Genomic DNA, 23,118 nt, shown 5'->3' with positions numbered 1-23,118 from the left:
CCCTTAAACGTCTGTGGTCCGTACAGTGATACACCTTCAACACTAACTGAATCCAGCAAAGTGGAAACACTGCAGAGAAGAAATATCGGTACTGCTGCCAAAGAAAACTGATCCTTTCAATCTAACAAATAATAAGTAGTCAGGATACCTGCTCAAAAATAAAACACCTGTTTATTCACAAACAGTAAAAATAGTGCATGTGTTCTCTTTCATTAGAAGAGCTCAAAAATCAAGGTTTTATTTACACAAAGTTCAGGCACTTGAGGAAAGTCAGCAGACAGTGGAGCACATTCCTTCAGTCATGGCCAGAGATATTATGAACAAAACAGACTGAAGACAGAGTGAATTCTGCAGACAGCAGCTCCCAGAGGAGACAGCAAGAAGCCCGGCAGAGAGCTTCAGCTGGATTACACATCACACAGGTCATGGACGTCTCTGGGTAGCAGTCAGCTGCAGCTGGAAGGACCGCTGGGGCACATGGGTACTGGAGTTCTGAGCTGAAAGGACGGTTATTTCACATTTGGGATGGCTGGAGGTTGCCTCCTGGAGAGAAGATCAGATCAACGATATTAACATGAGGCTCAATATAATATAACCATGTTCACAGAATGTTAAAATACAAAACATACCAGCATCTAACAACTTTCACCAGGACAGAGGAGAATCCACATTTCTGTAGCTGTCTTTAACTTTCTTAAAAACAGACCAAAAAAAAACAATTACCAAAATAATCTCTGATCCCTCATCATCTCAAACTTTTTTCAAGAAAGTTTTTTCACATCAAAGACCCTAAACTAACACAAATCAGACCACGGACCCCCATCTGGTACGGTGTCCCAGGATCCCTCACCTGATAAGATCTTTGCTTTTGTTACAGGAAGTGTTTAAACCTATGACCACAAGTCACACTGTCTGTCATCGTGTCCCTTATTGGAGAAAATAAATTATTCCCCTTTTTGCTGGGCACCTGCAGGACCCCCGGACCACTGATTAATACAGCAGGTGTGTGACACTCATCCGGACTTATAGACTGCTTCAAATGTAAAGAAACGTCAGCTTTTTATGCCCATTTTAGTCCCGTGTCGCCGCTGCAGCTACAAGACTGTGTCGGAGCATCAGTGAACGTTTAGCATAACTTGTGATGAAAGATGTGACATGGTGTATTACCTGGGTGTGGCAGGTTTTAATGAATGAAGAACAGGGAGGAAACTGGTGAGTAAGAGTGAGGAGAAATGACTGGTTATCAGAGATTACTACAGGATAAAGAAGAGAACACCAAGGGTTGGAGAGATGTGCAACAAAAGAAAAAGTGAATCCAAATGTTGTAAACTGGGTTCAGAGTTCTTCTCACTAATTTCAATGTTTATATATTTCTGTACTTGTTCAGATCTTTTTGGGTTTGCCAATGAGATTAAAATATCTTGCTTGTTAAATATGTGAGGGCTTATATCCACGGTCAACAGACGTTTCAATGATGAAAGTAAATGTAAAGACAAGAAATATTGTATAGAAGTACCTTAATGGCGAGAGTGAGAAAAGAAGCATGAGGCTGGATGGAAAGAGGGAGACTGTATGTGGGAAAGAACCTAAAGAACCATTGGAGAGCACAGAGGAAATGAGGCAGAGAGAAAAAGAAGAGAAAGGCCAGAAGCAGGGGAGGAACCAGTGAAAGAGGAGAAGTGAAGAAATGCACAAGAAAAAGAAGTCGGGGGGAAAAGGAAAAATAACGGTTATTGCATGAGGGAAACTGGGGAAGGCAATAAAACAAAATGCATGCTAAGAGAAAGAGGGAAAAGGAGGGATGAAGGACGGAGAGAGAGATGAAAACTTGACAGAGCGCTCAGCCTGTTGTCTCTGGCTCCAGTAGAAAGCTGCACAGAGAGAAGTCCTGTCTGCTGAGGCTGATGGGAAAGAGAATATGAGAAACACATTTTCCAGCAGACCCCCACCCAGCTCAAATAACAATTCCCTCTCCCCCTGTGCCTCTGGTGTGTTGGCTTGATTGTGTGTATGTGAGAGTGTGAGTGCACACATGGCAGCGTATGTATGAGCGACAGACTGGAGGTCGTCCTCCTGTAACAGGTCAGATTTCAGGTTTCAGTCACCTTGGCACGCAGGGAGCACGGTTCGGCTGCTGAGGTCCGGCAGTGGGTGCAGTGGGTGCAGTGGGTGCAGTGGGTGCCCGATGAGCCTGGGGGGCAAGGCCTCGAATCACTGGCTTGGCGTCAGTCGCTGTGTTCTTAGGGAGGGATGGACTGAGGGGAGAAGAGGAGCTTCAGTCACAGGCTCCGTTTCCTGCATGTATCTATGTGTGCTGGTCTGTACCTGGACGACTGGATCCAGGAGGAGTCTACAGGTGGAGGCAGAGGGGTGGTGCAGGTGGAGGTGGAGATCTCTCCAATAACAGCCAGCGCCTCCTTCAGGGCGGCGTGTTTGCAGAGCACTTCCTCGCGGTGCTTCTGCTGCTCTGGTGACTCATCCATCAGCGCTGAGCATTCTCCCAGAGCGTAGAGCTGCGCCAGGAGCTCCGAGCTAATGAACTCCTTCACCTATGGAGACGGATTATAAACAGCTGTGACAAGTCAAAACCTTAGACTGTGTAAAGTGATATTTTACTCTGAATTGGGATTATAAATTCTTAAAGGGTGTTGAAGAACTTTTTTTTTGGTGTGTCCTTTTCATGTGTCGGAAAATGTTCAAGTAGTTTGAAATGGAGAAGACAAAGAAACACAGACTCTGATGTCTGAGTTACAGTGAAGATGAACACTGAACAAGTTTGAGAGACAAAGACAGAGAGGGAGACGGACTCAGCAGTTCAGAGTGTGGGCTGGATATCTTACGCTGTTGATCATCAGGTGCATAATGGTCTTTGGCATTAAGTCTCTGATGGTCTTATAGACGATGCTCATGTAGGAGTCAACCAGGTTACGAATGGTTTCCACCTGACGCTCCAGCTGAGGGTCTGTGGAGTTCTCAGCTCCGTTTCCCTGTTTATCCACCTGAAGGACAGACACAGTCAGGAGGACGTGTACACTGTTCAGATTGTCCATTTGTTTTTAACAGGGGATGCATAGTGTGGTGTAATGTCATGTAATGCAGGGACTTCCTGAGATTACACAGCTGGTCATTTCATGCTCATGATGAAGATCTCTTCACACAGCTGATGTGTGAAGAGATGCGTGTTGCCAAATCTTGTCATCTACTCTGCTCGTGACAAGAAGAAGCTCAGAGCTGCAGTTACAGGAACAGAGAGCAGAACAGCGGGAAGACAAAGGAGGAGGTCAGGAGGAGTGGGTAAGAAAGAAAAGGGGGAGTGGGTGAGGGACGGGGAACTGCTGATTAGAAACAGACTAGAACACACACACATACACACATATTGTAGTGACATCATGGGCCAAGAATGCTGCGCTGAGGAGCCAACGACGGAGCGAGATGGAAGGGGTGGGGGACTCGCTTTTTCACTTTGGCAGGGAAAGAGAAGGGGGAACACGGAGGAGAGGGGGGAGGGGTTATGGCCAGGCTTTAAGGTTAGCAAAGGCAAAAAGTGCATATGACACAAAGGTAAGGTGCAGACAGGTGCAGCTCCCCACAGCGAGGGTCAGGGAGGGGTTTAATGAGGTTGAAGTGGGGGGTCGAGGCACTAACAGGGACTTTCTCAGGGTAGACTCCGGCCCGAAGCAGAGAAGCCTTCCAGCTGTCCAACTCCTCCTGGGAGTTACAGGCCAACTCCAGGCATTTGTAGTCCTTATACACGTTCCTGCAATTCATTGCAATATCGTTAGATGGGTCCAAAAACTACACGTCCCAGCCAGTAATAACAGAGTAATAAACACACAACTGTCACCTTACTTATATGAACATACAGCAGACACCAGAATCATACACTACAACACGGACACACACACGATCATCCATGACGAGCGTGATCCAGAGCAGAGGTCTGACCTTTACTGATGTTTGTACTAGTGTCTCTGATGAACTCAGAGCCGGGAGCAGCCAGAGTTTGAGTCACAACGCGTGGGATCGTTTCAGCGGACCGGCGACGTTCTTGTTTAGCTGCGTGCTGGCTCGTCTTCCTCGCCATGTTCACGTCCAGTGGAAACAAAACAAGTCTCTCTGCACATCTTGTGGGAAGAGCGTAGTAGTGTGTCTGCTGTCTGCTGCAGAGCACTGTCACATGCTGTATCACTCACTGCCATCATCACTTCAGAGCCTATTATGAGTTAGCGTGCAGTGGATTTAAAACTGTCCCACGACCACATGGAGGATCTGGGTGTTGGCGTTTTCATTTTTTCACACCCCTCTTCACGCAGCTCTTGACCCACTCAGATGTTACTGGGAAAGTTGCCTTCATGTGTCACATGTGCAGCTATAATAAGTTGTAGTCTGAGACTCAGACAGATCAATCTCCTACACAGCTACTGATGAGGGAAAATATCTCATTCTTTTTCTTTCCTGTATCGACAGATGTGTCAGAACTTTCTGCAACTGAACACAGAAAAAAACTGAAATAATTGTTTTTGGCCCCAAAGAAGAAAGATTAAAAGTCCGAGCTCACCTTGAATCCATGACACTGAAACCTACAAGTCAAACCAGAGATCTTGGTGAAGTTATAGACTTTATAAATCAGCCTGTTAGTGTGAGTCAAAGGAAGATTTTAAAATCCTACGACTGAAGGTCTCTGGTCTGAACATGTCTCTGATGGACTTGTACGATACAAAGCATCCAGACCCTCAGGTGATCTGGGTCAGGGTCACTCAGTGTTCCCACAATCAGAACCAGGTAAGCAGCTTTTAGTTTTCTGCTCCTCACCTGTGGAACGAGCTTCCTGAACACCTGAGATCATCCTTACCTGCTGCAGCTTGTTGTTAATGTCTTTATCACTGCAGCTTCCCTTTTAAAATGGTGTCTTAAGTTTCCTACCTGATCTTCTACATTTAAACATTTTTATTTTTATTTATTCAAAGTTGTTTTAAATGTTTTTAAATGCCATTTGAACGTTGTCGTAATGTTCTGTTCTAATCAGCCGTTTGTTTAGTTTGACATGTAGAGAAATGTGTCTTCATGTTGATCATTTGTAAGTGAGAGTGAGTGAATCAGACAAATTCAAATCAAAGTGATTGATCAGCAGGACACTGGTCACCGCCTGGTCTACTGTACTGTAGGTGCAGCCCCTCATGTGGGTGTGGTCCATGAGCTGGTCCAACAGGTTGGGCCCCAGTCGCCCCAAAATTTAGTATGATGAGTTAATATATGATCAACAGAATGTAAAGAAAGACTAGAATCACCTCCTCACAGTTGTATCCCTCCGCCACACAGACTAGTTCCAGGTTACATCCCTGTTCATCCAGAGTCATATAAAATATTTACCATTTCTGCAAAATTTTGTCATAATTCCTGTGTCACCGTGACCTTGACCTTTGACCTTTGACCACCAAAATCTAATCAATTCATCCTTGAGTCTAAGTGAATATTTGTGCCAAATTTGAAGAAGTTCTGTTGAGGCGTTACTGAGAAATCACGTCCATGAGAATGAGACGCACGTACGGACAACCTGAAAACAAAATGGCGTCCGGCTCTGACTGTCGCCGGGCAGACGAATAAAGAAAGATACAACCAGTACTTGCCTCTTGCACACATACATGTACCTACACAAAATGACACGACCCCCCCCCCCCCATCTCCATCATCTATCTTCTCTCTTATTCATCTTTATCTCTCTCCTCCCTCCGTCTCACTCCCTCCTCTGCTGCAGCCGAGTCAGAGACGAGCGCAGGATCTGGAGCGAGCTGGGGCCCATCTGTTAAACATTTTTTCTTTAATCACTCCGTTGTTTCTTTCCTCCTCGTGTTGTTCCCTTCTCACATTCTGAACACACAGCAATTAACCTCAAATATGTGAAAGCTTTGAGTGTGTAAGAAAGAGAGACAACAGAGAGAACAGAGAAGATCCAGAACCAGGCTGCAGCTCAGTCTGTGAGCTCACGGCCCGGCTAGCATGGGTGAGGCTAATAAGTCAGGGTGTGGTGGCTAACAGACAGGGAGCCGGGCCAAAGATGACAATGCTAGAGAGCTATTACACTAAGATCAGGACACTAACTTTTGTATAGAGCGGTGAGCTGTATATGAGGATTCATCACTGTCCCTCGGCTTCCTCCCCCAGCTCAGGAGGAATGTCTGCAGAACCCTGACTGCTTTAGATTTGAAGAGTTTCCTGAGGTTTTTGATTACTGTCAGACAGGGACAAAACCACTGCAATGTCTGCCACACACACACACACACACACACACACACACACACATATGCAAATACAGAAAGAGAAACAGAGTGAGGGCGCAGGGAGGGGGAGGGGGGAGGGAGGAGGGGAGGGGTGGGGGGGCGCCATAGGACAGACTTTGACACATTCCTGGCCGATGGCTCTGATACTCTCTCTCGCTTTCTTTCTCCTCTCAACCCTTCCAGTTCTTCACTCTCCCTCCTTTTTGTGGTGAGTCGAGCAATTCTTTCCAAACAAGAGCAGCCTCATCTCTGATCCAAGCTCTCTGGCTTTGATTAGCTGCTTAATGAGCCTGCCGTCGGTATGCTGTGGTCTATACGCACACACATTGGCAGAGGCACGTACACACATGTGCACTCACGCACATGCACACACAACTCCAGTTTGTGTGTCTGAATGCAGCCTAGCACAGAATTATAAACAAAGCCCACATGCTCTGGTACAATCAGCCAGGCTTTGGGTCGGCTCCAGCTCCTAAACACACTCTCTCTCTCTCTCTCTCTTATGCTCTCTCTTTGTCTCTTTGTCTTTCTCAATCTGTTTCACACACATAAACCCAGAACACTCAAACCCTGCCCTCAGCAGCCTGGCATCTACTCGGAGACAGTAAAAGCTACGCCCGCTGCAGCACCCACTGGATATCCTTTTCGGTTCCGGTGGCAAAGTGGAATGGAGGGGGTCAAAGGAAGGGCAGAGCACCGCTCTGACATCTCCTCCCTTTCCTCCACCCTTGTAAAATATCACTAAAGGCAGGTGACAAGAACACAACTCCCTTTTCTGAGTCACACACACTCACTCACCAAACACGCTCACACGCAAACACAAACCTTAACTCTGTGTTGAAGACTGCAAAGATAAATTTGCTGGACATGAAGCCCTTCTCCACGTCTCTGAGCTTTAAGTTGTCCAGAGGAAGCATATACTTCTTCTCTTTCTCCTGGAAGAGACAGAACACAGAGAGATAAAGTCTGACAGAGGTATGCAGAGTAAAATATGACATCGCAGAGGTAACACAGGTGTTGATAGCAAAACACAACAGACTGAAAACAGTCCACTTGGGGGCTTTAGCTAAAATAGTTGCGTGTCTGGAAGTGAATATATTTCACCTACAGAGCAGAGAGTGGAGAAGGAACCGTGTCAGATGTGGAAGAGTGTGTGAGCAGAGCATCACAGTTCATATCAGACCGTGCGTCTGTCTGTCAGAGCCACAACAAGAGAAAGAGACAATGAGAGACCCAGAGGCCGTCAGTCTGCAGTCTGTCATCACCACAGAGACTCATGAATGACAGAGAACAGTTGGAGGAGTGGAGCGACCAGAGTGAGGAGAACCAGACAGAATGGAGGCAGGGTACAGAGGAACGAGGCAGGGAGGGAATGAGAGAAGGAGTATGAAAAAAAGAGGGAGAGAGGCCGGGCCCACATGTGAAAGTCATTACTCAGACTCAAGCTCTAACACAACATTTCTCCTAAAGTGAAGCCCTTCCCCCTCATCTCTCTCCCTGCTCCCTCCTTCTAACCTCTGAGGAGGGGGCTGCTGGGGGGGGGGGGGGGGGGGGGGGTGACAGGACCGACCACGATGAGGTAAAGAGAAGGAAGAGATGAAGCAGAGATGTGACTTCCATACAGAAGAGAACTGAAGACACAGAGGACGTCCTCAGAGTCCTGGATGTTGTCTTGTGCGTGCGTGCGTGTGTGTGTGTGTGTGTGTGTGTGTGTGTGTGTGTGTGTGTGTGTGCCTGCGTTAGCGCACGTGCACACATGTGGTCTGAGATGTGAGTGTGCTGGTTGTACATTTCCCTCTCTCAGTGCTCCCCTGAACCCTACGACTCTCTTCCCTCGTTCCTCTTTCCTTTTTTCCAAAGGGGCCCACTTCCTGTAACAGAGGCTGAAAAAAAATGACAGAACGCGATTGGCGCCCATCGAGCAACATCTGGGATCGCTTTAGACAGAGGGGGAGGAGACTGGAGAGAGTATAGGGTGCTCTGATGGGGTAGAAATAGAAAGTAGAGATGAGGAAGAGAGGAAGAGGAGGGTTAGAGGAGGATAGGAGGATAGAGGGAGGTGAGTTGTGCTCGAGTAGAAGAGGAAGGGTTGAGGAACATAGAGAGCAGGAGAGAGCGTAGGAGAAGTGGGGAGAAACTGCAGACCACTCCAAAGTTGATTCCCCATGGGTCCCATCATCCCATATATGGCTGCTGAGTTCCTCCCTAACTCGCTCTCCTACTCTCACTCCCCTTATTTCCTTACGCCTTCCCCAAGTGAACGGGCAGATCCCTCGCTGAATGAGTGAATGTGCCACGTCAAGACTGGATACTACGCCGGGACACAGCCCTGCGGACGCCTGACTCAACACCCGTCAACATCTCCAAAGGAGGGACACCCGTAGGACGGATGTCAGATGTGTGTGAGAGCCCTCGCCCAGCGACACAGCACTGACACAGGATAAGAAAGAAGAGAATAACAGAGGGAACCTTTTGCCGACTCCCCTCGCCGCGGGCAGGACTGTTAGCAAACAGCCAGAGGTGGAAAAGGCGAGTCCGAGGAGAGAGTAAGAAAGGGTCCTGCTCCGTCATCCCAGTGTTCAGACTACCTGTTCAGGATCTTACTGGTGTACAGTAGTCTGCACATTGGTTAGACTGTGCAAGGAAGTGCTTCCACAGCAACACTCTGGACAACATGAAAACCTGCATGTGTTAGACTCTTCTATTCTCCCGTTTCTTGCAAATGGCTTTAAATGATCGTTGACTGTCGCCAGCGTCTGTCTCTGATCAACACTAACCGACTGTGTCATCCATTTTGTAGCATTTGTCAGCCTGAATGAAGAGTGTCCAAGAAGTTTACAGACACAACATCCAACTGCACAAACTTTAACTGGTGACTGACTCAAGTTTTACTAATATTCTAGTACAGTCACTGTTTACAGGCTCCACACACACACACACACACACACACACACACACACACACAGTATGAGGAGTTTCTGAATGTGTGTTTGTGTGGCAATATGATACCTCTTGTGTTCACAGACATCATGGCACTGCTTTGTATATGCATGTGTATGTGTGTGTGTGTGTGTGTGTGTGTGTGTATGTGTGTGTGTGTGTGTGTGTGTGTGTGTGTGTGTGTGTGTGTGTGTGTGTGTGTGTCAGGGCGGTTGTGAAGTCTCACACATCAGAGCTGTGGGGTCTGATGTTCTGTCTCCTCTTCCTATAGACTAACGTATTTGAGATACGGAACAGGCCTCACTCTCTCTCACACACACACACACACACACACACACACACACACACACACACTCTCTCAGGGGAGTGTGTAGATTAAGTGTATAGGCATGAATGTCTGTTTTTCCTCAGGCTGCCTGGTGGAGCCCTGGCAGTGGAGGGGTGGAGGGGTGGATGTCTGCTCAGTGCTGTGGAGATTAAACTGAATTATCATGCTGCACCCTCAGCAGGAGGTCAGTGCAGGGTATAAGTGTTGTAGCACACAGGGAGTCGAAGAGCTGTTCAACTTTAAAGATGTTAAAAAAGAAGCAATCCACACCAGGATGGAGAGAGGAGGTTGGAGGGGGAGGTGATGGGGGGGGAGGGGGAGGAGAGGGGGGGAGTCAAAGGGGGAGGTCTGTATAAGAGTGTAGAAACAGCCATGTGGGATTTCTCTGGGCAGATCTTGGAAGCTGGTGTTTGGACAAAGCTTCAGATTTTCCAGCCAGGAATGTGCACAGTCCCAGGGAGACTGCCAACCACAGAAAGGGGGAGAGGGAGGGGGGGGGGGGGGGGGGGCAACAGAGGTAAAGAAAGAGAAAATAAAGGGGAGGAGGGCAGCAGTCAAAGAAAAAAGAAATGTCTGTGGAGGTAGTGTGGGCGGGGAGAGAGAGAGCGGGAACTGCAAGAGAGAAGAAGCAGAAGCTTGGCAGCTCGACTTGTATGACTGTGTGTGTGTGTGTGTGTGTGTGTGTGTGTGTGTGTGTGTGTGTGTGTGTGGAAAGGCAGATCTGATCTTCTGTGATACTACGGGTGACTGACAAAGCACTCAGGCCTCAAACACAAACAGCTGATAAATCTTCCGCTGATCGTCTGAAGCAAAATGAAGTGAAGAGATTTCAATTTTCCTCCTCGTTGTGAAAGTTGCTGTGAAACGTCTGTTGCTCTGATGTCTCACCACATATCTGCACCTGTCTTTGTATTATTTGTCACAGATGTGCGAAGGCTGTGCTGATTTGTGAATGTTAGTAAGTGGATGACAGTGAGAGGAAACTAACACTGAGTGTGTAGCGTGCTCGCCTGGAGCTGCGTCTGGGAACACTGTGTTTAAGCTCTGCAGTGTTTATCTGAAGAGTGACCATGTGTCTGTCTGAGTGACTGTATATTTGTCTCCACTATTTGCATGCCAGTTTGTTTACATCAGAGTGTGCGTGTGTGCTGTATACTGTATATACAATCTGTCCTCTGTGTGTGTTGCTGCATGTGTGTGTGTGTGTGTGTCTCAGTTTGGCTTGGGGCAGCTCCAGCTGTGTCAGAGTGAGCCGCTCCAAATGCCTGAACTCCCAGAAGAGGAAGAAAAGGGGGAGTGAGGGGAAGAGTGGGGCGGGGGGGGGGGGGGGTCGTCAGAGGAATGAATGGGGGAAATGGAGGGGCTCAGTTGCAGGTCCAGGTGGCAGGAGAGAAACGCAAAGAAAACAGAAACAGGGTCAAAGATTCTCTCTTAGTTACACGGTTCGTGGTGAGGTACGTCACAGAGCTTCAGTGAGTTAGGAACAATTACTGATTAGTACTGTTTCTACCCACCACTCCGTGTCTGTCGAACATTACACAACTGCGTGTCACCTACAGCAGCACTGTCCACAGTTTCATCCAGATGTGAAGGTTTACAGGTGTTTGTTTGTATCAGTAGACAGATGCTGCGACGCGCTCTCTCTCTCTGTCCCTCCCTCTCCTCATGACATCAGCTGTGACAGGATGAGACTGTTGTGGTGTGTCTGCCTGTCTACACTTGCTGTGCAGACCTTCTGCTCCTGTACAGCAGGCACAGACAGGCAGACAGATGGCAGCCCCACTGACATCAGAGCCAGGACACTTCTTCCAACTCCAGTATCAACACATGAAAGATTTTCTACTCAATTATCTGTAAACTTCATTGTGAACATGTTGTTTCAAGCTCAAATATGAGTTAATAAAGATGTGACAACACGTGTGCTGCTGTGTTTTGATTTTCTGAATTAGGACATAAACTGTCATTAAACATTCTAACTCATCTGGGTGTAATCTGATTGTGTGAACGCATGAGAGAAGGAGGAGGAATCAGAATAAGGAGAAGACTCACCTCATCATCTTTGAACCACGACAGACTCTCTGCAGTGAGAATAAACCAGAACTCCTTGGCTCCGCCTTTCATGATGCCGATGTTGCTGATGGTCAGCCAGCCTTTACGAATGACCTGCACAACAGCGAAGGGTAAGGACTCAGATGGCAGGACTCACAGCAGCAGCATCAGCGGCACTGAGAGGACAGGTTTATGGTAAATTACATAGCAAGTAAAACTCCTATGAGAGTGAAAAGCAGGACACACAATGTGGAACCCTGCAGCTGAAATGAAGAGTAAAGAGACAGTTGACACTGGAGGAAAACGTTAGATGATTGTGAAATATATTTGATAGAGTACGCAGCCATGAGGCAATCACCGAAACTGACCAGCAGCGGACTTAACTGGTCAGAAAGATAAAGGCAAACACAGTAAGCATAGCAACCAGTCAGATGTGTGGTGAATAAGAAACAGAAGAAGAAGCAACATCCTGCAGACTGAGGAAATATCCCACAGTAATGGAGCAGGGGAAGGTTAGTGGGCTGAGACCATCCTGCAAACGGTCACTGAGAGGAAGAGTTGGACACGTCAGCAGGGAATCAGTTACAGAGGATGAAAGAGAAGATTAATAAAGCTACAACAAGCCAGAGTGATTGTGAGTGATTGTGTGCTGCCATCAGTAGCACGCCAGCCCACAAGCCTTTACTCCTGCCCACACATGTCCAGCAGAGGCAGCAGTGAGTGACAAGGCTTAAAGTGATTGGTCTCCTACTATTAGACTGGAGGGAGAAGCCACACCCTGGAGGAAAACACATGAAGGAGTCAAATTAAACATGTGTATAATTAGAAAATTATGTTTTTGGGATGACGCTGACATTACTATCATAGAAACATGTGAAAAGTTATACACATACGTTTAATCCATTAAAGCTGTGATTAAAATGTACTGCTGTTCTACTAATGTGATCATCATGTATCAAGGTTACTGACTAAAAACAATTAAACTGGGATTGTGCTTCTAATTATCCCTGCCTTCAAATGTGTCACATAAATATTATGTCACACATAAATCAAATCTGATTGAGACTAAAAACCTGCTCCTTTCTGCTCCACACACATTCCTGTCAAAAGCCAAGATCAACTCTGGCTGCATGATCGGACCCAAAAGCCCCCTCAGGAAAAATATGAACGACACAAAATCTCCCACTTGTCTGCAGCTATGACTCTGATTAATATTGATTAACGCATCACATGTGAGACAGTGTCGTCATGTAACTCGAGGTCAATGAGAAAGCTTTAGCTCATATGCACTGAACAGAGCTGGCAGCACATCATGTTTTCATATATGACTTTCTAAGAGGAGCACACTGTCATTAACAGACAGACGTGGGTTTGTTTTGCTTAAAAGTGACAAAGCTTTACTTTTTGGTCTCAGGGTGAAGCTGCTAAAATTACTGGGCTCTTCAGTGGGAAGTTAAACCCTGTGGTGACACTTCTGCAGACCGAAGGTCACCGGGACACATCCTCTGAGGATGGACCAACTGATCAGCAGATGGACTGAATGTCTCTCAGTCAACATGGTTAAAGATACTGTAAGCTAAACCTCTGACATCAGTTATAATGAACACAGTGCTGGTGAAAGTCTCACCTGGTTTCCTGCCTTCCCTGTCTTATTGCTGTGGTTGTACGTCTGCTGGGCGCTGAAAGAAAGGAAGAGCACGTTTATTTACTCCATTACTTTGTTAATATCTTATAGTTCATTAATGTTAAAAACTAGAATCACCACTTCACGGTCGTATCCTTCCGCCACTCAAACTAGTTCCAGGTTACATCCCTGTTTATCCAGTCATATAAAATATTAACCATTTGTGTGAAAGTTAGTTACAATTACTGTGCTCTGTGTTTTTGGGAGGTCAGAGTGACCTTGACCTTTGAACTTTGAACACCACAGTCTAATCAATTCATCCCTGTGTCCTAGTGAATGTTTGTGCCAAATTTGAAGAAGTTCCATGAAGGAGTTACTGAGATATCGTGTCCATGAGAAGGGGACGGAAGGAAAACCTGAAAACAAAATGGCCTCCGGTTCTGACTGTCGCCGGGCGGAGGAATCAAAATGATGAGGTTACTCACTTAGTGAAGCCAATGAAGTCTTCGTGTTTGGTATTTATGTAGGCGAGCTGGATGCCAATGAGCAACAAGACCTGAACAGAGCAGACACACATTATTACAGTGAGAATCAGAACTTCATCACTCAGAAATCAGAGTTTAGTCAAACTGATTTGTGAATGACCTGATCTCTGCATTTATTCTCTTGTTCATGGATTTCAGTGGTTACAATTCTCTCTGTCTCGTCCCGCAGTTTGGGAAAGGAACTGAGCTAGAGAGAGAGAACAGACCTGGACACTGTTAGACACCTTGGGGTGTAAAGTACATTGCACCAACACATGATACACACACTTTTATACCTTGTTGATACACTCGTACACAGTGGTGATTAGTTCTTGACTGACCAGGTCAATAAATTTAAGACATGGCCCCTTTAATCGTGATATCTGTTTCTTCACTATGGCTTCAAAGGCCAGGTCAGGAGTGAACAGACCTGTCCTGTAAGAAGACAAAGACATGAAAGGTGAAACAAACAAACACTGAGTGATGTGACAGGATCTATGCTCAGAACGCCAGAGTCTACCTGACGCCGTGGATGTTTCTGATGGCGTAGTTTATCTCCTGCCGCATCTTCCTCTCATCAGACTCAATCTGAAGACAGACAGTGTGCTGTCAGTTATTAATGCACATACAGCATCACAGACACACACACACACACACACACACACACACACCTTGACCAGTTCACAGGGGAATTGCTCGTGGAAGATTCGGTTGATCCGAGCACCTCCGGACAGATTCGCAGTGTCGACTTTGTCTCCTGAGCCCTCGATGAGTTTCTCAAAGTCGACGGCCAAGCGCTGAACTAACCTGGACGACAGAAACCGACAGAGCGGGAGAGAAACTGATGGATACTCATTTAAAAGAGAATAAACGGACATACACACGATTGAGCGAGTGACTGACTGTAGCAGGGTCTTGGTCCTGCGTGCAGGGTCTTCAGAACTATATTGTCTGTACTCCTCAGCCTCTTTGTTCAAAGCCAGGAACTGGCTCTGCAGATGACAACTGAAGGCTGGCAGAGTCTCCCGGATGTGGTTTGTCAGTTGCTGCAAACAAACACTATCAGTAGGAATACATATACACAACGTGTTTACTTTTCTGGAGGTGTGTGCATCTTTAACCTGGTTGAGTGTTCTTTGTAGGTAGGGGGTGCCCATGTTTTCAGCCATGTGTTTATAGGCCGGATGGGACAGGAAGAACTTCTTCTCTGCAAGAAGAGCAGCTTTAATGTCTTTCTTCCCATCAATGTCCTTCTGACTGCGATTCACTACCCCGATGTAACCTGGGGGGGGGGGGGGGGGGGGGGGGGGTGAAGAGCATGTGATCCATGTGAGGAAGACAGTGTGCAACAAGAAAAAAGGAACAATCAAAGATTCTTTTGTGAGGCAGATTCAACTTGCATTGTGACATGTCCTTGGGAACTCTTCCCAGAACACCATTTGTTCCATTACGACTGCAGCATACAAGCAGGAAGTGGGTGTGTTTGTACAACAGCAGAGCACATGGTATAAAGCTGGCCAAATCCCCTATTTACTATAGTAATAGATGTAATAGTAGCAGGCTCCATATCTAATGCTTCAGCTCTATGCTGTTACAGGGCAGTTCTTTCAGTGGCTTCCATGGCTAATGCATTAATACTGTAAGAGAAGCATGAAGGAGCCAGCACCTGGTGCTGCTTTAGTCTGTACTGCACTGCTCCGGGAGCTGCCGCCTCTGTCTCCCTCCACACAACACTCACAACTCATTTCATTTACATCGCACCTTTCATACACACATGCAGCCCAACGTGCTTCACGGAGCACATTAAAACTAGAGTCACCTCCTCGTGGTCGTATCCCTCCGCCACTCAGACTAGTTTCAGATTACATCCCTGTTTATCCACTCATATAAAATATTAACCATTTTTGCAAAATTACCGAGGTCACACTGATCTTGACCTTTGACCTTTAGCCACCAAACTCTAACCAGTTTATCCTTGAGTCCAAGTGAATGTTTGTGCCAAATTTGAAGAAGTTCCTTCAAGGTGTTACTGAGATATTACGTCCATGAGAAAGAGACGGACGGACTGACAACCTGACAACAAAATGGCTGCCGCTCTGACTGTTCCCGGGTGGAGGAATAATAATACACACACACACGCACAAAAAAGATGTGCGGATTAAAAATGTACTACAACTGTAAAATGATGAATAAAAGTCAATGATATAAAACAAACACGGGGGAAAGACGTGATAAAAACGAATAATTAGAAGTTGAAAACTGAAGCAAAAGCCAGAACATTAATCTGAATTAATTTTACTCCAAATTAAAGACAGATTTTTAATTTCTTTTTGAAAAGGCCAAGACAGCTCGCTGTTCTAACGTCCAGAGACAGTGTGTTCCAGAGTTTAGGAGCTATGGAAATACAAGGAACATTTAAAAGAAAGGAGTGGAGGACCATAGTGATGTGGGTGAATATCTGTTGTGGGGAGGAGCGAGGCCATTTACAGTTTAGTTTAAAGACTTTTAAAATCAATTGTAAAAGGTAGAAGTGCAGTTTCTTAAACCTTACACACTGTTCTGGTCACCTTTGACCCGTTCTGACTTTTAACAGCAATAAAAATATCTGAAACGTCTTTTAGCCTGAAGTTTGACTTTTCCTAAAGTGACCCAAAATACACCAAAATGTTTCAAATATTTTAAAATATTATACTTTTGTACAGGTGCTGTGAATGTCTGAGCCGTATCTATTGAAGTGGACTGTAGATCCACAGATATTAGATCTGTGGGTCAGATGAAGGAACATGGAGGTTTTAGGGGATCTTGAAACTGTGAAACTGTACATGCCCTGTCTGTGTGTGTTTGTTATGGGACAGTGGTGACAGAGTTCAAGGGGGACCTCGACACCGTCACCACAACTGTCTGTGTTCCCGCCACATCTGCCCAGGTTCCCCCAGAGACAGGCACCTGCTGGTCTCTGAAGGGTCATGGGGGGATCTGGAAACAGTGACAGAGTCAAACAGCATAGGAGTGATCATATATGGTGCACATCAGGAACAGGGGTCACACAGAGGTCAGAGGGAGGGGGGGGGTTAATCCTCCATGTATTAATGTCAGAGAGGCTGTTCATACTTTCTACATAGATCTGTAGTTCAAGATTCACAACAGACTCTTATTATGAGGGAGCTCTTACTGTGATGTGGAGGCAGAAACATGAACAGTATGTGAGGGGTAAGCAGAGGTAATGTGGTTGACCTTCTTTACTTTAGCTAAGGCTCTGGCCGCAGCATTTTGAACAGGGTTTAGTTTTCTTATAGACTTTTCAGCTAATTTAGAAAAGGGAGTAATAGTAATAGTCTAAACTGTCAGTGATAAAAGCATGAACGAGCATCTCAGCATCATTCTGAGTAAAAACTGGTCTGATGAAAAAGATAATAATCTTGTTAAAATAAGAATTAAAATTAAAATCTGATTCTATAATCACCCCCAAATGTGTGATTTGTGTTTTAATTTGTCTCAGCCATGTTGGTGCTTGGCCGAGACTGAGACTCTGACTGGTGATAACAGACACAATCATGATCCCGTCCAAAGAGCCTCCTGTGTGACTGGACTGCAGCCAGATGGCTCAACGCCATGGGAACACACACATGCACACACATATACACACATGCACACACATATACACACATGCACACACATATACACACATGCACACAAACAGCAGCACACCTCTGCGCAGAGGGAGCAACCTGTTCTCCAGTATTTCCCGGGCATCTGTTCCTTCATCCATCAGGTCCAGCTTAGTGATTACACCTATTGTCCGCTGACCTAAAGGGGACATGAGAGAGAGAGGACATGTCTTAGTCTCTGAATGAGATTTCAAACCTGTGGGAGCATGAACAATATATAACAACCCTGCCAACATCTACACACAAACATCTGAATGTAATGCTGTGAAAACACACACACACACACACACACACACACACACACACACACACACACACACACACACGTACTACCCTGTGGGTCGACATCTTTGGCTAGTTTGAGAGCATCAGAGTTGGCCAGGTCAGTGTTGGCTGGTGTGACAGCCAGGACGAGACAGTTGTCCTTACAGATGAACTGCATGATCATGTCTCGTATCTGGTACTCTATATCTGCCGGCTGGTCTCCTACAGGCACCTTGGTGATGCCGGGAAGGTCCACGAGCGTCAGGTTCAGCACTGTAAACACAAGAGTACAGATCAACATACAGGTCATAGACATGTCAGAGAAACAGACAATATATGTGAATGGATATGTGGAACATCCACACACACACACTGTGTTACCATGTGGTGAATGAATCCGTAGGTTGATGGGGACAGGACAGATTCCCTTATTAGATCCTGTGAGTCTGCGCGTCTCTTCCTCTATCTCCTTGCGGATTTCATCAAAGTCTGTGAACTTCTTTCTCTGACAATGGAGAAACTCACCGTACTCTGGAAAGACACACAACAAGTAGAAGAAAAGCCCCTGTTAAATCAGAGTGGATTCATTCTCTGATCATTATTCCAGGGGGGTCTTTTGAATATCAGCGTGAACAATGCATAAAAATGTTAGCTGCTTTTTTTTACGTTTTTGTGGCTCAGGCCATAAGAACCCAATAGAACACATTAGGACACACAATGTTGTTTGTTTAATTGTAATTTTACTCTTCTAGCAAGTTTCCAGAAGATCATGCTGTACATCCTGCTGCTGAGGTCAGAGGGCCACAAACGCAGAACACAATATTACTGTTGGGAACATTAGATGACAATACTGTCTCAATATCATACTGCCATCTGGTGGCAGCTTTAAATAACAGAATGACAGGACATCCACTAAAAGAGTGAATATGAGTGTTTTACCCACCTGAGTCAGCGTGGAGCAGCTGGAGGATCAAAGGTCTGCGAGTGACAATTCCTGAGCCACGAGGGAGGAAGTCTCTGTTGGAGAAGAAAGACTGAACTGACCAAGGAGACACACACACACACACACACACACACACACACACACACACACACACACACACACACACACACACACACACACACACACACACACACACACACACACACACGTACTACCCTGTGGGTCGACATCTTTGGCTAGTTTGAGAGCATCAGAGTTGGCCAGGTCAGTGTTGGCTGGTGTGACAGCCAGGACGAGACAGTTGTCCTTACAGATGAACTGCATGATCATGTCTCGTATCTGGTACTCTATATCTGCCGGCTGGTCTCCTACAGGCACCTTGGTGATGCCGGGAAGGTCCACGAGCGTCAGGTTCAGCACTGTAAACACAAGAGTACAGATCAACATACAGGTCATAGACATGTCAGAGAAACAGACAATATATGTGAATGGATATGTGGAACATCCACACACACACACTGTGTTACCATGTGGTGAATGAATCCGTAGGTTGATGGGGACAGGACAGATTCCCTTATTAGATCCTGTGAGTCTGCGCGTCTCTTCCTCTATCTCCTTGCGGATTTCATCAAAGTCTGTGAACTTCTTTCTCTGACAATGGAGAAACTCACCGTACTCTGGAAAGACACACAACAAGTAGAAGAAAAGCCCCTGTTAAATCAGAGTGGATTCATTCTCTGATCATTATTCCAGGGGGGTCTTTTGAATATCAGCGTGAACAATGCATAAAAATGTTAGCTGCTTTTTTTTACGTTTTTGTGGCTCAGGCCATAAGAACCCAATAGAACACATTAGGACACACAATGTTGTTTGTTTAATTGTAATTTTACTCTTCTAGCAAGTTTCCAGAAGATCATGCTGTACATCCTGCTGCTGAGGTCAGAGGGCCACAAACGCAGAACACAATATTACTGTTGGGAACATTAGATGACAATACTGTCTCAATATCATACTGCCATCTGGTGGCAGCTTTAAATAACAGAATGACAGGACATCCACTAAAAGAGTGAATATGAGTGTTTTACCCACCTGAGTCAGCGTGGAGCAGCTGGAGGATCAAAGGTCTGCGAGTGACAATTCCTGAGCCACGAGGGAGGAAGTCTCTGTTGGAGAAGAAAGACTGAACTGACCAAGGAGACACACACACACACACACACACACACACACACACACACACACACACACACACACACACACACACAGCAAACTGCCACTGCTATGTGATACTGATGTGTACTAGAGTCTTAACTTCCACCATTTGAATGACTTTATATTACATGCACAGATAAGACCATTTCACTACAGCAGTATTATTTTCTACTGGCATAACAAAGTCTGTGTTAGTTTTACTTTAAATGACAAAACATCAGCAACTACAAAAGGTTGAGAAACGTTCTGCCATATGATCAGCCCTGTCAGATTTATATAAAGACTACAAGTTAAATGTAATGTTCACCACAAATTAACAGAATGCAGTTTGTCAAAATGTAATCCTCCTCTTTCCTATTAAAATCAGATTCAGGAAGTTTGTTTTACTACATCCTGTCCCGGATCAAACAGCTGGCACAGCCCTCCACAAAACGGGTGTCATAACACAGTCATGGCTGAAACAAAGAAGTGAGGTACGTGATAAAATATCAATACACACTCAGGAAAGCGAGCATTAACGGCCAACTGCAGTTCCTGGAAATGCTTCACGTTAAGGCCCGGATGGTTCTGGACAATACAGATGTCTCCTCCTGATCACAGAGCTTCGCTGTCTCCTCTATCTATAGGAAACTACTGATTAACTCGCATGCATTCCTTTCTGACAAGATGGAAATAACTTTCTCCTCATGAACTGTCCAAACTCTCTCACTTGCATTTTTAATTTTACCCAAACAACCCAGTTATTCATGAGCGGGCTGCATTATTTTTAGGAGCGTGAAATCCGTTAAAGGTCAGAATAAGGTGTGACTCAACAAAGCTCTGTTTTCATTTCCTTTCATAACTTTTCAAAAGCCATGTTAACCTCAAGCCCTTTACAGACAGAGGCTGTGTGTGAGATAAGCTGTGGTCCTGGCTGCTGTCTCACACACACCTCTGGCATCCACCACTTGACACCAACAAATATAGCCATATCATTGGTGCAGAGACCATGATATATCATGCAGGAACACACACTGATTTCAACGATGCGTTACAGTTAAAGCCTAAAGTCCTCATTTCAATTCAATGGGATTTGTGTGTATTAGGGAATGTCCCAGCCCCCATGGCTCTGCTGTGAGCATTACAAACAAAAAGCAGTAACTTACAAATTCAAAGTCTGAACCTAGGGACACAAACATTCACATTTTAATGTATTTTATTAGAATTAGCGAAGACTATTCGAAAGATATAACGGACTTTTGGTAGTACTTTCAAACAGTACTGTTATATCAGGTCATCCAATCTTTATAAAGGATTTATCAGTTGTAACCACAGACTGTATATAAAGGCATGTGCAGGCTAATGCTGTAATTACTGGAGGTATTAGAAAGAAAGAATTACCAAGAGCTTTATTGATGATTAATGAATCATTTACTAATGCTTTATTATCAGTTATAAGCCATTAATCAGAACAAACATTGGGTTGCCAGGTTGTGAAAAGTACTTTATATATATACTTTTATAATGCTGTTATAAATATTAATAAAACCTGGTGGGTTTCTTGCTTTCTAATAGCTATCAAATCTGGTTATACAAGTTGTTTGTTGTTAATGGATTTTGGTTCAGGATATATGATATATGTGATATATAAAGCATCAGCATTATTAATAATATTAATAATTATTTATTTAGTTAGATCCACATTAGTCACTGTGGTATAATAATGGCTCCTCAAGAGGTACATCAATACACATCCATATCATTCATACTCACAATGAGACTCACAATACACAACACAACCCAAATAACGCACATCCACCAACACTAAACTAATACATACTACAGCCCTAAATAAAAGAAAACTTTCCACAATTCAATCCAATAAGTCACAAAGATTTTAAAAAAAAATTAAGAAAATTTAAGAAAAGATTTAAGAAAATTAAAAATAAATAAGTAGGATGAAATGGCTCCTGTATTCATTTCCATTTAAGAGAACTTAACATTGTTATAAACAAGAAAGTCATAATGTTTTCTACCTTTCCTTGTGTTTTCACCATGTTCTGATGTCAAATTTAAAATGTGGTGATGGATATATATATATATATATATATATATATATATATATATACCTGTTCTCTGTATTAAACTAATGACAGCCAAGAATAAAAAGTTACTCTAAATTATTTAATAAAGTTAATAAAGCCATAACTAATCATTTAGTATGCTTTATTAGAAAGTAGTACCTGTTTTTACTACCTACACCTTACCCACCTGTAGTGAGCAGTTACGGGGACTGTGTAGATACACGTCATTCAGAGCTCGTGGTGTGAGACTTACCTGCCCACAAAGTTCTCCAGGACGGAGCTCTTTCCCGCGCTCTGGCCGCCCACCACCACGATCTGCGGCAGGTGGAGGCTGCTGCTCTGCCCCACCCTGCCCATGACGTCTTGAAGGCGGTTGACCAGCGGGATCAGATCCTCCATCCCGTGGTTGCCCATCGCAACGGCGCGGCAGTTACCTGTCCGGCCCCTTTAAACCCAGTTGTGCTCCGGTTCTAGACTACACCCGTCCACCGAGCAGCTAACATACTTAACGGTTACTTACATTCACGGTATTTTCATTAGTGAAACGTAGAAAAATCTAGGAAATAAAACTGGATTCTCAGTAGCGACTCGTGAAGGTCCACAACCTCCGGCAGCCGTTAGTCCCGTTACCGTTAGAGCTGCTGGTACCGGACGCTAGACTCCGAGTTAGTCCTCACGGTCCGAGAGTCCCCGAAAACAGCTCGCTGTGGACACGTGTGGTTATTTAAAACTCCAAAACGTCGCGGTGTGTCGTTTCCCTCAAACTCTGGACACATTAGAGGAGCTAGCTTAAACCGAGTTCGGTCCGTTTTCACGGAGGAAAAACCTTCTACTTTTGACAGCTAACGGAATCCACTCTGAGGCGCATGCGCAGTGGTCAGCAACTTTAGCTCGGTGAAACCCCCCTTCACGCAGAAGACAGACAAACTTCTTAAACCACTTAATGAAAGTTACCCAGATTCACCAGACACCGGGGAGCGCTCACTCCTCCCGGCTCCACATCCAGAGGGGCGGGGCTCCGTGCAGCCCTATAAACCCCGCCACTGGAACCAGGGTGGACATTCATCTACTGTAAATAACACGGCTGCATTCCCTGGCAATGAGGGAGTAACTGAGCTCCATGTAGTAACTACAGTGGAAACTAAAGTGGGACACAAACTAAGGCCTACTTTTAACCACGAATTAATAATAATAATGATAATAATGATGATAATAATAATAATGATAA

General features: G+C 45.2%; 1 protein-coding gene across 1 annotated transcript; it reads right to left on the bottom strand.

The window, feature by feature from the left end:
- Nucleotides 1-152: 152 nt before the first annotated feature.
- dnm3a (dynamin 3a) lies at nt 153-22,853 on the bottom strand. The gene is made up of 21 exons (XM_056377799.1): nt 22,144-22,853; nt 19,708-19,781; nt 19,146-19,295; nt 18,834-19,037; nt 17,452-17,550; nt 14,865-15,025; nt 14,647-14,789; nt 14,415-14,550; nt 14,264-14,331; nt 14,040-14,178; nt 13,865-13,951; nt 13,705-13,775; nt 13,223-13,274; nt 12,347-12,373; nt 11,596-11,709; nt 7,104-7,213; nt 3,646-3,757; nt 2,841-2,999; nt 2,326-2,549; nt 2,106-2,255; nt 153-543 (listed from the first exon to the last, which is right to left on the bottom strand). The coding sequence occupies exons 1-21, from the start codon at nt 22,302-22,304 to the stop codon at nt 510-512; spliced, it is 2,475 nt and encodes an 824-aa protein (XP_056233774.1). The 5' UTR covers nt 22,305-22,853; the 3' UTR covers nt 153-509.
- Nucleotides 22,854-23,118: the final 265 nt, after the last annotated feature.

The sequence above is a fragment of the Seriola aureovittata genome, chromosome 6 (genome assembly GCF_021018895.1).
Source record: "Seriola aureovittata isolate HTS-2021-v1 ecotype China chromosome 6, ASM2101889v1, whole genome shotgun sequence".
In the NCBI taxonomy this organism is placed as follows: domain Eukaryota; kingdom Metazoa; phylum Chordata; class Actinopteri; order Carangiformes; family Carangidae; genus Seriola; species Seriola aureovittata.
Note: the sequence above shows the minus strand (reverse complement) of the source record. Positions and strands in the feature narration are given on the sequence as shown.

Coding starts and splice junctions, on each gene's coding strand:
- dnm3a (XM_056377799.1), bottom strand. CDS start 22,304: ATGGGCAACCACGGGATGGAGGATCTGATCCCGCTGGTCAACCGCCTT. Junction 12,374..13,222: donor CAGGGAAGGCAGGAAACCAG/GTGAGACTTTCA, acceptor GTTTTCCTCCAG/GGTGTGGCTTCTCCCTCCAG. Junction 544..2,105: donor CGTGCTCCCTGCGTGCCAAG/GTGACTGAAACC, acceptor TCTTCTCTCCAG/GAGGCAACCTCCAGCCATCC.